At 35.7% G+C, this 18,723-nt stretch overlaps 1 protein-coding gene across 1 annotated transcript; it reads right to left on the bottom strand.

Annotated features, from left to right (window-relative positions):
- Nucleotides 1-2,082: 2,082 nt before the first annotated feature.
- On the bottom strand, nt 2,083-3,250 carry LOC149007732 (trans-resveratrol di-O-methyltransferase-like). The gene is made up of 2 exons (XM_089166198.1): nt 2,483-3,250; nt 2,083-2,394 (listed from the first exon to the last, which is right to left on the bottom strand). The coding sequence occupies exons 1-2, from the start codon at nt 3,248-3,250 to the stop codon at nt 2,083-2,085; spliced, it is 1,080 nt and encodes a 359-aa protein (XP_089022324.1).
- Between the last annotated feature and the right edge of the window lie 15,473 nt (nt 3,251-18,723).

Below are 18,723 nucleotides of genomic sequence, written 5' to 3' on the forward strand. Positions count from 1 at the left end.
ACAGATGGTTACTTATCTACCAAGGATCAACTAGTTGACATTTTTACCAAGCCACTCTCTACTCTACGTTTCACCACCTAGTTGGCCAACCTCAATGTCACTTCACCTCCCTTGAGTTTTTGGGGGCATATTAGGGATATTTCTGGAAAATCAACCAAAACCCTAGCCGCCACTCCATCATGTTGCTTCTAAGACTTCCATTGTTGATCAAACACCAGCCACTACACTCAAGAATGTTTCTACAATTCGTACTCACAAGGACTCCAACCAATCTAAAGAAGAGTTTGATACATATTACAATTTCTACAAAACCCTAGTCAATGTTTTATATAATCTAAAACACCTATCTTCATGTAAATCCAAACATTGTAACTCAGGGAATCTAGAAGGATCACAACTAACCCTAGCCACCACTCCATCTCAAGCTTATGCAGCACCTAGGGTTACTTCTAAGACTTCCACAGTTGATCAAACACCAGCCACTACACTCAAGAAGGTCTCTACAATTGATACTCACAAGGACACTAAGCAATCCAAAGAAGAGTTTGGTACAAATTACAATTTCTACAAAACCCTAGTCAATATTATATGTAATCTAAAACACATATCTTCATGTAAATCCAAACACTGTAACTCAAGGAATCTAGAAGATCACACAAGATCGAGAGAAAGACGGTTAAAGAAGATAGGGGAAAGAAGGGGAAATCTTAGAATACTAGACTTAAAGAAGGAGAAGAAGGAGAAGAACACTCATAAGAAGGAGGGGGGGGAGAGAGAGAGAGAGAGGGGAATGGGGGGCTGCAAACCCACACTTCTAAAGCTTCAATTAATCTTCTTTTCTATTCCATGCTCAATAAGCTAAGAACTAGGCTTAAAGAAGGGGAAGAAGGAGAAGAACACTCACAAGAAGAAAGAGAAGAGGTGAGAGACCAAGTTTACATGGTTTGGGTTAATTCAACCTACATCTATGAGAGAGTTTTAGATATTTTCCACTATGTTCAAAGTTGTGTACATGGCTTCCTTATATAGAGGTAGTGTCTTTCTTCGTTAGTGTTCTAGGACTCTTGTAGTTGTGATCTTCTAGATTCCCTGAGTTACAGTGTTTGGATTTACATGAATATAGGTGTTTTAGATTACATAAAATATTGATTAGGGTTGGTTTTGTAGAAATTGTACTGTATCAAACTCTTATTTGGATTGGTTAGAGTCCTTGTGAGTACCAATTGCAGAGACCTTCTTGAGTGTACTAGCTAGTGTTTGATCAACTATGGAAGTCTTAAAAGCAACCCTAGCCACATAAGCTTGTGATAGAGTGGTGCTAAGGATTTGGTTGGTTTTCCAGAAATATCCCTAATAGTGAATGTGTTTGCCTCTTCAAAATTGTGTATTACCCATGAGTCAGAGAACTCTTTGGAAAATATTTTGGCTACGAGTTCTAGAGATTCCACCGCCATATATTGTAAATCCTTCTCTTTTAGCCTCTAGAGGGGGTTTCTCTAGATAGCTTAATAAGTTGTTGTTTGATGAAAAAATAAGTGGCTTGGCCGCCAGAAAATGCATTGATACAGGGATTTTTCTTCAAATTTAGAAAGGTTAGGAGGGGTTTGGTAAAATAAAAGATTTATATTTATTTCCATACCCCCAACATTTTCATTTGACATGTAGCAATCATTGTATATTTAATCTCTTAGCAATTATTTTTTGAGATGAATAGTATTTGTATTAAATAATGACCGAAGCACAACAGAAGAGAAGATAGAATCAATCTGCTTCCACTAGGAAAACAAGCTATGAAGATCTACTTTTTTCTCTTTTCAATCCTCACAATCCTTGTCCTTTTTTGTCTACACAAATTTCATAAGCGACTCCTATGAAGGTCTAATCTTCCACAAATTTCATAGGCGACTCCTCAAATTTGCATTACGACATTATTAAGCATAAACACAAACCAACACCACTAAACCTTTTATGACTTCAAGTATAGAAATATTACAAGCAAACAGAATTCTTCCATTCAAGGTGGGAGCCAGTAAAAACTAACCGTATATAGGTCACCGTCCTTGAACCAATTCATGTAACTAATTAAGGATAGACTTCAATGAGAGACCTTAAACCCAAGACAGGATAGATCTTGTATTGAGTAAATCCAGACTTCAAGAAAAGCTCTCTCCATTCTTTCTCTGTTCTTTCTTTTCCGGTTAACAAAGTCATCATTAACATATCAAAGAACAGTTGTGTTTCTGTTGATTTGTGGTCTAGTTTTCTGTCTTCCACCACCATGTCTATGATGATCACCTTTCCTTGGTTTCCTTCCCTGCCCTTACCAGATATTGCCTCTTTGCATCTTTTCAATATCTCTATGCATTGTTCATCATTCCAATCATGTAGAATCGACTGTATACATATCAAAATTCATATAATGTTAGGAACCAAACATTTTAAAGTGCCAGTAATGATAATAATTAAGATAGGATTCACTTACTTTGAGTAAAACTGCATCTGCTTGGGGGACAGACTCAAACATGTCACCTACAATATAGTTTAAATTGTCACTTCCTTCCATAGTAGCAACCACATGTGGTAGGTCAAACACCGAACATTTCAAGGTTGGAAATGTTTTAGCGATAGTCTTAGCCATAGTTCCAGTGCCACCTCCAACGTCAATCAATGAACTTAATCCCTCAAACACTGCCTTGCACTCTGTAACAATCACACTGCTCAGCATCAGAGCATCGCTTGCCATTCCTTCATTGAAGGACTTGTTGAGTTCATTGTCTTCACCTGCATAGTCCCATAGGCCCCTCCCATGAGTAGTCTGAAATGGAGTAAGACCATCCCCTTGGAACCATGTGCCAAGGAAATTCCAAGGCATCAGCAAGATTGGATCAAGCATTGCTTGAAAGAAGGGTAACACACTCTTGTCACTACCGTTAAGGAGGAGCCTAGAACACGGTGTGAGCACATATCCTTCATCCTCTTGAATTGCAAAGAAGCCGGAATGCACCAGTAAGCGCATGAGGCGAAATAGACAAGCAGTCTTGGTCTTAGGGATGGCAAGCTTTGTGGCTAGTTCAGAGAGGGTGATGGGTTGGTGATGATTGTGAACAATATTTGGTATATCTAATTGAACTGCACATCTAAGTGACATAGAATTTATAAAACTGAATAAATGGTTCCATATATGAGTTTGAGCATTGAACAACTCCTCCCCACTCTCATTCGCAATAAGATCCATTGTTTTTCTCTCCATTTTCAGAAACCTCAGCTTTAACTCAAATCTAGTTATGTTCAGTACTGAAACTGATGCTTTATATAGAGGAATTCAAAGTTTAAAGCCAGGATTGCTTGTGTTTCATGAGATTTGTTAATTTCATATTACAACTAGGTTTAGCATTAATCTTGTTTTTAGGATTAATGCTGATTATAAAGAGGAATTTAAAGTTCAAAGCTGGGGATTGCATGCGTTTCATGAATTTGTTACTTGTCACATTATAGTTAGGTTTAGCATGAATCTTAGTTTTGAGGATTAATGCTGATGCTCTACACGTGCATGTTCAATCGCTTCTTATTTCCCAAGATGTTTATCTTTTCCTTGCGTACGTCAATTTTCACTAGATTATATAATTAGATATAGTGCAGATTCTATATATATATATATATATATAAAATAATGCAGATGTTCGGAAGGACCTCAACTCAATTAAACAAGGGCCATGGTGTAATACAGTTGTGATCCACATAAATGGTTTCTTCTCATAAGGTCCACTTGAAATGGTTGTGAAATTACATATGAGATTGTCAGATGGTATCATTTCTTACCCGTATTAAAATTATCAAAGATGGGATTGCAAAGTTTTCCTTCCCGAAAAAAGGAACGTTCAAAGAGTTTACGAGGCATTGAGATGGCAGGTAAACAAATCAATGTTTGGTACCACAAAACTATTGGAAAAATGGGTTTAGAATATATCATATCATACTATCATGCTATCATACTGCTATTATAAAAGTATGAGCTCAAAGGACATGGCTACATTTTGGTTTTCTTAAATACCCTTATGTATTCAATTAATTAGAACTTTAACTCACTAATAAATGATGTCTGAAATTGTAAATTTCATTCACAAATATAATTAATAGTTACAATTATTATTAATGAATAATTAGTTGAAATTAATACTATAATATCTACCCCCTCCCTATTGGAAATACAAACAGTTGTTATTAATACTATCATATCTACCCCTCCCTATTGGAAATACAAACAGTCGGTTAAATGCAAATTAATGTAGAAAGTTATCTTGCATATCTTCAAATCTCTTTGAAATTATCGTGAAACGATAATATTGATATAACAAATAATGCAAAGATATCGAAGACCTTAAAAAAATATATATTTTTTAATTAATTTTTTTTCCAACATTTTAAGTCTCTTGGAATTCATTTTACCCAAAAAATAATAATAATAATAAAATATTAAAATTCCTATTTTTCCTCTCATGGGAACGTTTTGAATTTATCTCCAAATTCCTTTTACGTTTCAAATTACCCTTATTAAATTTTTCTACAAAATCTTTTATTTTTTGAATTACCTTTTAGGTGTACACAAATAGCTGTAAATGTTTTACAATTACAATTTTACATATTTAGATATTCTTTCTTCTCTTGACGCTTTGAATAATCTACTTTTTTTATTAAAAAAGGCAAAACATTAAGTTAGGCGGTTGTACATCTCTCCATCTTCCAAGAAATAGATCTTGACAATCCATGAATGTCCTTCAGCGTTAATACTTGAAAGGTCGCAAATCCTCATTATTCTTTTCGGAAGAAAAAAAAAAAAAAAACAAAAAACAAAACTCAGTATTCTTCTATAATTCTATTTACATGAAAAACGTCTTGCACATTAGTTGAGAAAAGAGCTTAGTATCGGACATAAGCTCGAAATATTCTTGTTTTTTGTTCATCTTCAACGTCTGCAACTGTAATCAACCAAGCATACATCTTCATCTTCTTCTCCCTCTTTGTCTTCATCACCATCCATTTGTTCTCTCGGTTGTCCGTTCATCCAACAACCTTGAAGCTCCAAAAGCCTCTCTACCCAGTTTGTCCTCTATTCCTTTTCCACTTCACTTTCATGTTCTCCTAATCCAGTGATCACCTCTAGATTCTCCTCTGAAACCATTTTCTCCCTCAATGCATCTGGAAAGAAGACCCGGGTCAAGTGAGAAAATCGAATCACAAAGAAGAAAGCAAATCTCTTGAAGAGCTTCCGAAAGATTCTACCAAAGCTTCCAGCAGAGGAAAACGAGTTAAAGCTCCTGTTGCTCGTAAAACTGAAGCTGAACCTGAATACTTTCGCGAGAAGCTCAATCTGGTTTGTCTATTTCTCCATTCCCCTTCTTCAACCCCATTTTCAAATCGTATTTCTTCCATTCTAATAACGAGTCTTAAGGTTTAAATTATTAGGGCTTTGCTTCATGCTACTGAGGTTTCACTTTCTCCATCACTATTTCGCGTGGTGGAGTTATATTTCTAGCCATTTCCCCCTTGAAGCTGCTGTTTTCTTTTGATTTCGATTACTTTCAATACAATTCTAGGGGAACCAGTTGCTACGACTTGGAAGTTGCTTATTTCGGACTTTCGTTTTAGTAAATTTGCATTTGGAGCTGTAATGTATATCCAGCAGCTCAGACTTTCGTGCTTGCGTGTTTCTTTTCTTCGATCTTCATTGTTTCTTCAGTTTTAATTGCAGCCGATCCTCAACTGCATCAGATTGGCTGTACAGATGGTGAATTTACCTGTTATATAGTTAATTTAGTTGGACATTGATTTTGTTTTCTCGTTCATTGATCCAAATGTTGGTTTCCGTTTTGTAGGAAGATTTGTGGCAAGCTGCATTTCCTGTAGGGACAGAGGTCTGATTGGAACTTTATTAGTCTTCTTTTACTACTTAATTCACATCAAGTCCTCATATTGTTTTTATATTATTATTTCTTCCAATTTTATAGTTTAGACAACATGACTCAGAAATAATTTTGATCTATAAATTGCAGTGGGATCAACTGGACTCCGTTTATAAGCTCAACTGGGATTTTTCAAACTTGGAAGTGAGTGCAATTTTTTTGGATAATGTACATTAGTGTTTGGCTTATTTCCTCCTTCAACCTCAACTTCAAAGAAATATGCACAGACATTAAGTATGTAGCCAATGATCCTGGTCATTGGCGAAGGAGTTTTCTTCCGAATACAAAAAAGCGACTTAAAAGTTGTAGGCACTGAAAGTTCTCAATTTTCATCAGAATTAATTTGAAGAGGGTGGAGTGCTTCATGGGGAGAAAGTTTACCTCCTCTTCAGCTGTACTGAACGTAAGTGTCTTATATGCTTTCTATCCCTTTCATTTTTATTTACCTATAAAATATTGTTGTAAACCAGAGGTACATGTTTTGACATCTGATTAGAAATTCTGTTTTTATGTTTGATGTTCAGTTTGTTCCTTTTCATGGTACATTTTTCAGAAATTCACGTCCAGATATATGATTTTACTCAATCTTCTTCTTACTAATCTTGTTTTTGAAATAACACATATCTCTAGCCTTTCAGCTCAATTGGTCAGCGTCGAGGGTGAAAATAAAGTAATCTACATCCCTGTTGTAGTGGCAGTAAGTGCATTCATCTGCTAATTTCACCATAGTGGTTTAAGACTTCTCCGTATGATTCATACTCAAGTCCGACTAGTAACACCTTTTCATCTCCCAGTGTCAACTCTAATGGTAGAAGGTGAAGATGCACATATCTCACACCTTCTCCACTGCCTTCTCTATTTGGTGCCATGGATGCGCCTCCAACCCCATCAAGTACTCAGAGTAGGAGGTCTACGGGGAACGCGCCCAATAACATCTATTCTTCAGAAAAATGAGAAAATCATAAAAGCAGCCTTTTCAGCCATTAGAGCAATCAAAAATTGAGAGTTGAGAGAGACAACTCAGACGAGGATTGCACGACCAGTTGAGAGTTGAGGTAGTATTCTCTGTTGAGAGCATTAACCTAAGTTTTTGTTTACAAGGTTAATCGATTACAATTCTATCCTATGCTCGATTACGGATGTCCTTTTCAAAACTTCTGTTTTACTAGCTTAACATATTAATTAATCTATTTAGGAAGTGGTAAATTGATGAAACGAGTACTGATTCATCATATTCTGTTCCTTTCATGTCTCTTTTGATTTAGAATTTGATATGCTGGTGGGTTAGGTTGTTCTTGCATTTGTTTATCTATAATATCCATTACCTTTTTCCGAAGGCTGTTATCGTTGACAACTTTTTTTCTATTGAATCATTTATTCAAGAAGAGTGGATTGCAAACTTATTTCTGTATCTCTTTTCTGTTTCTTGCTGAAATCCCACTGGGCGACTGTGCATCTAAAATTGCAAATAATATAGTGTCTTACTGATTTTTGACCGTATGAAAAAGAACTATGATAAAGAAGAATGAAAGAATAAGATTTTGAGGGATCTTTCTTTTTTCCCTCTCTTTTTGATAAACTTATAATCTTCAAATGTGAATCTAAAGCTGAACTATTATTATGTTTTTTTTTTTCTGATTGAATTCTCAAACTGAAAAAGGAAGAAAAATAATTGCTTCAAATAATTGTCTGTACTGATAATTCCCAAAATATAATTAGACAACTATGTAATGCACCCCTATTTGCTTTGACTGGTGTCTGTTTAATGCTTTTTTGCTTGATTCTGTTTGCAGCACACTTTCCCAACGATTGAGATAAATATAACAGAACCAAAAGAGGCAAGGAGGTCTAAAAAAGGATTTAAACTGATGGCTGATGGCTCAAATTCATCGCCTTCATTTTTCCGGGGGCACTGGAAGAATGGAAAGGCTACTGGGGCGAGAAAATTTCTTTCCTTGATAACTATAGCAAGTTTGTTAAACGTGAAAAGCCTATACCCTCATGGTCTAATTCTAATGTTGAAGAATTCATCGCTTCCAATCCAGTTCACGGCCCAACTGTAAATTTCATTATTGATTTGTCTGATTTGATCTATTTCTAAGTTCCACTTTTATTCAATGTTTGGCTATTCTTTGTCATACTTCTAATTTTATTGAGCTGATAGCTTGTCAAATTTCTATTCTTAATACTTTTCTATCAAAATTTGACTTTCTATTGGTTCTTTTCAGTTTGTTGACGAACTCAACATTTTTTTTTATTTTATTATTTTTTAATTCTGTTGAATAAATTTCCTGAACTTCTAATAGGGCTGGTTCTCAACTAAACTCAATGTTACTATCTTTTCCAGCTTTTGCATATTTTCTCATGCTATCATACAAGTCCGAATATCCCAAACACTATGCTCCAATGTTTACTACTAAGACATTTGCACCTCTGTTGTAAACTCTAATCCTACTTCCTTAATTATGTTTTGCTATTTGAAGCTCTAGGGAAATTGTTGCATTGAAACACTAATGACAACCATGATATGTTTCTTAAACCTTTTCCTTATGCTTCTACATTTTCACTCTTGCATTAGTGGCTGACCCTGAGTAATCTAAAGGTTTGCCATATGACATGTTCTTTTGGTATCGGCAACACGATATGCTTTAGATGAGAAGCTCATGCGGTTAGGGTAGAATCGAATGAAACTATATCAGATTGACCTCAGTTTAACAAGCAAAATGAAGTTTTTTTGTCATCTTTATCATATGATTTCAAACTAGCCCTGTTGGGTCTGGTTCTGATCTTGTCGTGTCATACAGAAACCGATCCTCTATTGTTAACATCAATTAGTACGAATTTTAGTCGGCCTCATCAGAGTTGGAGCCAATTGGTTAGACGATCGCTACTTTACTTATTAGAATAGTATTAGCATCTATCCCATAATGGAATTGAAAGAACGCAAACAGCTAGGTTCAACAGATTATTGAGATGGCACAACATTAACTCCCATATTAGCTCTCTTCTAAGACATTATGTCAATATCTCAATCTTTTCTTATAATAATTTTTATTTGTTTAAAAAGAAAAGCTTAAGTAGAGCTAAAAATTATTTAAGTCAAATCATACATCATTAAAAATCTATACTTTGCTTCGATTTAATTACATTAAGAGCAAAACGTCCACGTGCATTTGCATGTGCGTTTTTACTAGTTGTTTTAAATGTGCAAATATTTTATTCAAACAAATTGAAGATGGTAATTGTGGTCCCTTAGCTTTTACCTAAACTGAAAAAGCATATAGCTGACGTACCCGATCTCCTGAATCAATGTGATGATCTTGTCTCAACCACTAGACTAATTTGAAGCCAATTCTGGAGATCTCTTACTATGTTTATCACGTTTTCTCTTTTTTTGGTAAGAAAAAAGACAGGAGCTTTTACAAGCAATGACATCTGCTTTACATAAAAAGGAAGCTAAGGATAAGGTCAACTTTTAGAAGAGGAATTTGCTATACAATTTGCAGCCTTGGAACTTGTAAAGGATAAGCCTCGAATTCAAATTCAAATTCAAATTCAAATCCGCCGTTAACTAACTCTATCCTCGATTGATCTTATTTAAGACGGATCAAGAAGAGTTTGAGTTATGGTTAAAGTGTCAACAAGTTGTAGAGTTTGATTGTAAACAAATTGATTCACATTCAAATATTCGAATTGTAATTCAAATGATATTAATATACATTTCTGACTCACGAATTTGTGTGGAATAATTCTCTCTCAAACGAAATTCTAACTAGAACAAAACAAAATTAACAAAATCAAAGGATTGTTTTAGACTTAAACTATCTTGTCATATGAGAATGATCTCAATAGGAGGATTTGACATGGAAATCTGGTGATTAACTAAATCCAAGCAGTCTGACTCCACAATATAGTGTTTTCTTTGTGTCCTTGTAATCCATTCACTTATTTGGGTTTTTTAATTGTTGTTGCGTGCATTGTTAGACCTTCTAGGGTTTTTCTCAAAACCCTAATTAATAATAAAATCATGCAAAAACTAGAATGCAATAAAATATATTAGGAAGTATTAGACATACCTTACACCAGACGTACATTGAAGAAGACTGATGCAAATCTTGAATGCCAAATTTGTAGAGTGACGAACCCTTCTCCAATCTCCTCATCTTCCTACTGTACTTCTTTCTTGTGGAGAGAGAAGAGAACAAAAGAACTTGAGAGATTGGAGGGACCCCATCATAGCTATTTATAATAGCAATCCCAAACCCTAGTCCACTTCAACAATTCACCGGTTTGGCCCATCTCAAACCTAATGGTAGTGCATCAGCTTGATGTGTTGAGACCCCCATCAATTATTAACCCAAGTAATTAATCCAAGCCCATATATTGCCTAGGATAAACCTAACAATCTCCCACTTTTGCTAGATTAATTACTCTGTTACAATAAATTGATGTGGCCATGGAATCTCAATCACAAAAATCTGTCATTAATCTTTGATCCAGTTAACAAGTTCACTAATGTTGGACAATAGTAGAATATATGTTTCATCATATGACATATTTCTTTTTATCAAACACAACAGAAGTTTACTTAATAACTAAACCGAAATGAGATGAACAAGGAATATTATTAAACAATTGTGATCACATAAACGATGTTATTCCTTGTCAATCCTTCATCAAACCCCTAATATCGTCATATTCATGGGTTGTCTTGAACACTATCACATTAGTCAATACACATTTAGGCACAAGACCATGGTCAGTAGTCAATCCGTCAATTATGACTAAAGCTGCACTTGAACAGTGGTAAAATTACCATTTTCAATACATCATAAGAACGAAGCACAATTAAATGCATGCTTGCATCAAAACATTCATAAGAAAATAATTCATATATATATATATATATATATATATATATATATATATATATATATATATATATATATATATATATATATATACATATATATGAATTATTTGATGCAAGCATGCATTTAATTGTATATATCATCAACATCAATTTATTAACTCCCACTGAGTTCTCCCACTAAACAAGCATAAATTTAATCAGGAACAGATCATAAGATCAATCAAACTACCAAATAACAGTGATGTGAGTGTAAAAGTTCAATCATCAAAATATAAGAACTACTAAGAGAAAAGGGCTTCATCCCCTGTATTACTCTTTCTTCCCATCCTTAGAGTCTTTCTTCTCAAGCCAAGATTTACGTGCATTATAGTCTCTCTTAAAATGTCACTTTTGATCACACCAGTAATATGTAATATCATCATGGTTCTTCTTTTCCTTGTTATATGGATGATACTTGTTTTTCTTGGAAGAAAATTGTTTGTTCTTATGAGACCCACTAGCAGATGTCTTGTTGTGTTCAATCAGATTCATAGTCTCGATTATTGTCCTTTTCTTGCTGCTTTCTTCTTGAGCACATATGGAAATAAGGTCTTTCATGGTCTTTTCCTTTGTTTGTGCATTGAGTGAGGTTCTAAGCGTAGCATATGACTCTGGAAGAGATTTGATAGCAAGATGAACTAGAAATTCATCATCGATCGTTGCCCCCAAGATCTTTTAATTTATTTGCAGTAGAAGACATCTCCAAAAGATATTCTCTAACACTTCCCGTACCATGAAATGTAGATGAAGTCAACTTGGACATCAGTTTTCCTTTCTCACCCTTTTATGATAACTCAAATACTTATTTTATCTATGAAAGATATTCTACTATAGTGTCCTTCATCTCTACACTGTCACGCATGGACTCAGGGATGGACGTTTTCATTATAATTAAACTTTTCTTGTTGACTATCACCCATTCTTTATGCTTTAGCTTCTCCTCGTGTTTACTTGCAGCGGAAATATCAGCAGGCTTTGGCTCTTTAAGAGCCACATCAAATCAGACAATCCAAGTTAGCATTTATTTCATCTACCCATCTTTTATAGTTTTCCCCGAAGAGAGTAGGGATGGAAGCCAAAGTATTAGCCTGAGTAGACATCTTAAGAGGAGAACAAAAATTCAAAAGAGCAATATAAGTGAGTTTAGATATTCAAACAATTATATCATGATTGTATTATGAGAATCACACGTCACTCTCAGATATACATGTATGAGAATCACACCATACCAAACGAGCATTTTTATTTTTTTTTAGTAAATAAGAGCTTAGTATTACTTAGAATAGCAGATACATAGAGTTGTGGGATCTATTACATTTAGTGTCTTATTATAATCTATGGAGGACATGAAAGCGAGATGCTTAAACCAATGGTGGAGTATATTCTCCCCAGAAACCTTGAGGTTAGTATCCTTAGTGATACTAACTATATCAATCAAAATTGGGACATGAGTTATTGGCCACCTCTTGTGATTTAGTGGTTGAAGTAACTCTAGCACTTCCTTTTCATACACCATATGTCCTGTATTTGAAAGTTGTTGATTTGTGCTTGGGCTATTCCATCCTTCAATCCAACCAAGAGTGCTTCAATGATGTTTCCCTTCCTTAGTCCTCCTGTGCTTAGATATTTTAACTGGCCTTCCCATATTAATCCCACGCTCCATCCTGAGCTGTCAGTAAAGCTTTTACAAAAGCAAGTATATGGTCTAGATACCTCTACATGTGTCATATGATTTGGACATTCAGCCGTTTCATGTGGTTTAACATTTAGATCATTGATCCAAATTGAGATGTTTTTTAAAACTCTCATTGGGTTGGGGTTTGTTTTTTCAAACAGCTTGCTATTCCGCTCTTTCCAAAACAAAATAGCAAGTGATTATGAATACGAACATCATCCATCTTTTTTATGGTTTGTCCAGCCCAAAGTTGAGGGCGAAAGAATTACAAAGATCACTGATGGATGTATGTGAAAGTCTTTCTGTTCTAAGTCCCAAGGGACCTGCTGCCCAAATCCTTTACGTCCAGTCGCATGAAAGAAAAACATGCCATGAAGTTTCCACACAATTTCCACAGCTCGCATTCTAGAGATATAAACACCCATTGGGTGAGTGTTGCCTTAACTGGTAATCTTGCATTTAATAGACGCAAAAAAAAAAAAAAAAAAAAAAAAATCTTAAATTTAGGATGTATGGGTAATTTCCAGAAGAACTTTCACCATGTGATAAGAGTATTGGATTGAGATGTCAATCTTATTTATGAGAGGATTTTCCTTGCCAATTTGACAGAGAAGTCCCCATTACTTGAAATAAGAGACATCCAGGCATCACATTCATTAGTGAGGATTATGTTGGAAAGACAAGAAATCAAAAAATTTTGAGTTAAAGATGACTCCCTGTTGAGAAGATTGAATGAATTTGCTACTTGAGCCATTGTTGTGTTTCTTCCCCACATCTTGGTATCGATTTGTAGGTGTATTCAATCTCTGGTTTTTTTAATCCATGGATCAAACCACAACGAAGTGCTCCTTCCATTTCCAATCTTTCTCCATACCATATTCTCTAGCTTTGGTAGGATTCCGCAGATGTTGTTCCATGTCCATGATCCCTTTCTTTTTTTTACCTTTGGATCAAAAGGTGTTGTGTTCGGAAAGTATCTTGCCTTCAGTGTTTTTACCCATAGTGACTCGGAATGTTTCAGCATTCTCCATCCTTGCTTGAGTAACAGTGCTGTATTGATCTCCTCCATTTTCTTGAAACCCAATCCTCCATTTTCTTTTGGTTGGCAACATCTGTCCCAAGAAATAAGTGTACGGTGTCTTTCCTTTGTCGGATTCCCTAACCAAAATTTTTGGCAAAGGGAATCAATTTTTTTACATAACATTCTTGGGAATTTGAAGCATTGCATTTGGTACAATGATTGTGGCTGGAGAACGGATTGCAACAAGACTCCTCGCCCTGCAAAAGATAGGGTTGATGCTTTCCAGTTGGACATTTTTTTCTTCAGTTGCAAAAATATGCACAATATATTAATATAAAGCACAACCAGCTAAGGGGTTAATTACAAAATTAAAACTTTCTTTTCTTTTCCTTTCTTTCTTTCTCTCTCCTAATTTTTTTTTTCTGGAACAAACGAACGTCCGTTGACCAGACAGGGTGGGGTTCAACTGGACTAGAAGGATTTCTGCTTTGTACGACGCGACACTCCGTCTGGACTAAGGAAAAAATCATTTATAAAAAAACAAACCCAAAACATCCACACAAGACAGGATTCATGATCTCATCATCCCAAAGGAAAAACATCAGGAAAGAACCAATAATAAAAAAAAAAAATCACGGATTAATAATTCACACAAAATATTACTATCCTCACTTTTGGTTCCCAATAAAAAGTCAAATCAACAGAATCTTGTTCCATAATGATTTAGGGTTTTAATTAAACCATAAATCCTCTCATTGGATCCAATCCAAAATCAAATCAACATAATTTAGGGTTTCAATTAAACCCTAGATCCTCCCATTGAATCCAATCCAAAATCAAATACATAATTGGATATCTCCTTTCTAAAAGAAAAAGAAAAAGAAAATCCCTTTAAACCATATAATATGATCTATACAGAATTCATTACTAAAATGAACAATCGATTCTAGTGATACGGAAGTTTCCTACCCGACTGGGTCAGACCCGGCTGGGGCTTCACACACTCAGTTTGGATAAGAGCCGACTGGCTTGATCAAGGTGCGATGTACGCTCGACTAATATAGCAACCATTCTCGATGAGGAAAGTCAACTCCGTCACTGATCGAGCGGGACCAACAACAGGGCGGCGTGATCTCAGGAGAAATAACAGCCTCCATCGGGTAGACTTTTACCAAATACATAAAAGGTAACACTAACAATATAAGAAGAATGACATGCCCCTCTGGTAAGCATCCAATACATTCTGAGCATAGTCTTGTGTAATTTTGGCCCGAGATCTTAATCTATTCACTGTCTGACTTAGCCATCGGAGGCGGTTACCCAGTACTCTAACCGGTCCGCATCTAACTCTTTTTGCAAGACTCATCATCTTCGACTTGAAGGGGCTCAGTCGGGTGCAGCATCAATATAATTGATACGCATCATCTAGTTTTGCAGGAAAGGCTCTGATGCCAATTGTTAGACCTTTTAGGGTTTTTCTCAAAACTCTAATCAGTAATAAAACCATGCAAGAATTAGAGTGCGTTAATCTATTAGGAAGTATTATACATACCTTACACCAAATGTGTATTGAAGAAGATTGATGCAAATCTTGAATGCCAAATTTGTAGAGTGACGAAGCCTTCTCCAATCTCCTCGTCTTCCTACCGTACCTCTTTTTTGTGGTGAGAGAAGAGAACAAAAGAACTTGAGAGATTGGAGGGACCCCATCATAGCTATTTATAATAGCAATCCCAAACCCTAGTCCACTTCCACAATGGACCGGTTTGGCCCATCTCAAACCTAATGGCAGCGCATCGGCCCGATGTGTTGAGACCCCCATCAATTATTAACCCCAGTAATTAACCCAAGCCCATATATTGCCTAGGATAAACCTAACATGGGTATCTCTAGTTTGGTAGTTGGGAGGGCATCATATATCAATAAATTGATCTGACGATGTTAAAATGAAAAATATAAATCTTTTTATTTTATTAGAATATTCTTAATCTTTCTAAATTTAAAGAGAACTCCAGTATGACCTTTGCATCTGACTTCATTTTCCGATAACCAAACTAACCCAGAAAACCTAATGATTCTGAATGCAATCGAATTTGTTAAGAGATTAGTAAAATAAGAAGCTTTCTAATTTTTGGACAGTGATAGAAAAGTCTACCATATCTCCAAATCAATGTGATAGGATCTAATTAGAGATCCATTCATAGTGCTCACGATTTGGAAACCCTAACTCTATCTTAAATGTAGTAGGTATGTTGAGAACTAAGACTAACGCTTTATATTGAGGAATTCAAATTTCAAAACTTGGATCAGCTTTGCTCATCAAGGATAGCATATGTTAGGATGCATTTCCACCTTTGAGATCTTACACGATAAGCTTCCTTTGAAAGTACAATAGAGGTGAACTTAAAGCGTTAGGAATTTAAAATGGAATCATGGATGCATATCTCTTTTCTTGTGATAAACTCTAATGATAATAACAGAACTTGACATGTGACTGGAAGACTTAAGATCTATTTTTAACTCCAAACAAATAAAATAAAATAAAACTTAGAAACTATTTTCAAAATTTTAACCCTTATATGCTGCATGGTAATTATTCTCAAATGCTACAAGTGTATTGTTCGCATCAACTGCGATAAAAGTATCTAATTTAGGTCAAAACCAGTTCATCCTCACCATAGAGCAAGTGGGTTGGTCCTGTTTTAGGCTATTGCTCTATTCTTTAGTTCTATTGCATCAAGATCAGATTCAAATCAATGAGCTTTAATTACTGGCTCAAGATCTTGAGATCAAATCTGTCAAATAATATATTGGGAGGGTCGGTCTCGGTCCAAATTGACACCTCTACTTCAAGTATTATGCTCATATTGATCAAGACTAGGTGCATCAGTTTCTCTTTTTGATGGAAAAAGGAAAAACTTGAATTAGCTTAAACCACAGGTACACATAGGTGTCACTTTATTGGTAATTGCATGAGAATGTTTTTGGTAGAATCAGCTTCTCTGGGAAACCCGAAAAAGTTAGGACTCAGACTTAAAACTATAGAAAATATTATTTGACATTGAACTACAGATACTATATCAATTAATTCTAGGGGCCACAAATGTTTTGGTTATGGTGGGAGATTGATCAAAGACTTCTTCCACATTACATCATATCTCATGTGTTGGTGTGGTGATTCCCCGTACACGATCCACTTCATATCTTAGACACTCTAGCAAGCCATCCAAAACGTCAGCACTTCTAACAATTTTTTTTTTCCATTCCCAGAAAAGGTCTGCATGCGCACCATCCAGTTAAGTTTCTTATTGATGAAAACCCCCTGCAAATGCATTAAAACATATTGGCTAATATTCTCCAAATCTAACATAGTTGTATGGAATTAATTATGTTTTTGGTCTGGTTTGGGGTGAGAGTATATATTGGATAGTAAACTATATTCTTAGGGGGAGACTTTAATATAATTAATATGCCGTCCGGCCGCAAAGGTCGGACCTATTATCTCACCACTGAGAAGTATGAGTCTTACCACTCTACCAACCCTGTATTGAATTCTAATCTTACCCATAGTCTAATCACTAACTAGAACTTTACACCATTCCATCAATGATTCCTGTGTTAAAAGGATTTTTATTTGCTGCTGCTGCCGACGGCCCTGATCTTGCCAAGTCATCGGAATTTGATCGTGTGGCTGAGATTTACATGATGAGGGTTAGAATGTAAATATGAATTTTCATTTTTACATTTTAAGGAGTTAAACTTTATTAATTTACAAACCCAAGTCCCTCATTTACCCGATGCCAAAACCCCTGTCTCATGCGTTTTTTTCTTTTCTTCTTCCTTTCCGGTTATTGATTTCAGAAAATGAAAGAGAGAACAAATCCAGCAGCCTGCAGTGGTACAAGTAATGATTCAAATCACCACATCCGCCACCCGATGCCTCTCCATGCTTCCGCCGCCGGCAAATTAAAATCCTCTTTCAACGGAAAACGATCAGAGTCTAAGACGACGATGATCGCGGCATGTCTTGCAACAAGTGCCGACCAACCTCATGGGAGAAGATTTCTGTTGTTCCTCTTGATAACCATTCTGCTGCTAGCCCTAATTTCAAGTCTTTATTGGCATCCCTTACAAAGAAAAGCCCTAAAACATCATCATTATCAGTTCCCTCATCCAACTTTGCTAAGGAAGAACAATGAAAGCTAAACATCGCTGAACGCTTTCACAAACTCATCCAAACTACACGAAACAAAGATGAAGCCATTCTTGAAGCATCCAAGCTCAAAAAATCCATGGCATAATTGAAGAAAAAACTCAACAAGCTTGAGATCTACTGTCATAGCCTGAAATCAGGACTCGAGGTATGCACAAATTCCCCACTCAAAACATCCAAAGACATCGGCTTCAGCCAAGGAACTCAAAGGAATTGAACATCAAGACAAGATCGTCGTTCCTTGACTCAGTTGCGGAAGCATGAACTTCTGTCTGATTTTTGAGCAATACCCTGTAACTCCAGCTGAGACAACTGGGCGTCAAGGCCTATGAATGCATCTCATCGCTCCTCCAACCATGAAGCTTTGGAAGAAAAAGACGAAGAAGAAGAGGAAAAAAGTAGAGCCGGTGATGGGAGAGGGGTTTTGGTCTCGGGTAAACAAGGGACTTCGGTTTGTAAATTAATAAATTAAACACCTTAAAATGTAAAAATAAAAATCTATATTTACATTCTAATCCTCATCATGTGAATCTCAGCCACACGATCAGATTTGGATGACTTGGCAAGATCAGGGCCGTCGGCAGCAGCAGGCAGCTGCTGCAAATAAAAATCCGTGTTAAAACCTCAGTTCTTATCCAAAGTGGCCCCGCCGCCTAAATCCTCTTAATCCAATCACAATCCACAAATAAATTCCATAAGGGATTCTTGATTACCACATACATTTCATGCAAGATTAATTGTCGTCCATTTTGAGAGAATGGCATTAATTTGTAGTCTTGCATTTAGAAGACGAAAAAAAACTTTCAAATTTCTTGTGGATTTGTAATTTTCAGAAAAAAAACCCCTCCATTTTGAATTCTCATTTTGCTCTGGGGTGAGATTAATTCTTTGTAGGGCTTCCCACACAAGTCTTGTCAAAGAAATCACCATTTGGTGTATTAA

Source organism: Hakea prostrata, chromosome 8, assembly GCF_041222555.1.
Source record: "Hakea prostrata isolate BN-2017 chromosome 8, UWA_Hpros_2, whole genome shotgun sequence".
NCBI classification, from domain to species: domain Eukaryota; kingdom Viridiplantae; phylum Streptophyta; class Magnoliopsida; order Proteales; family Proteaceae; genus Hakea; species Hakea prostrata.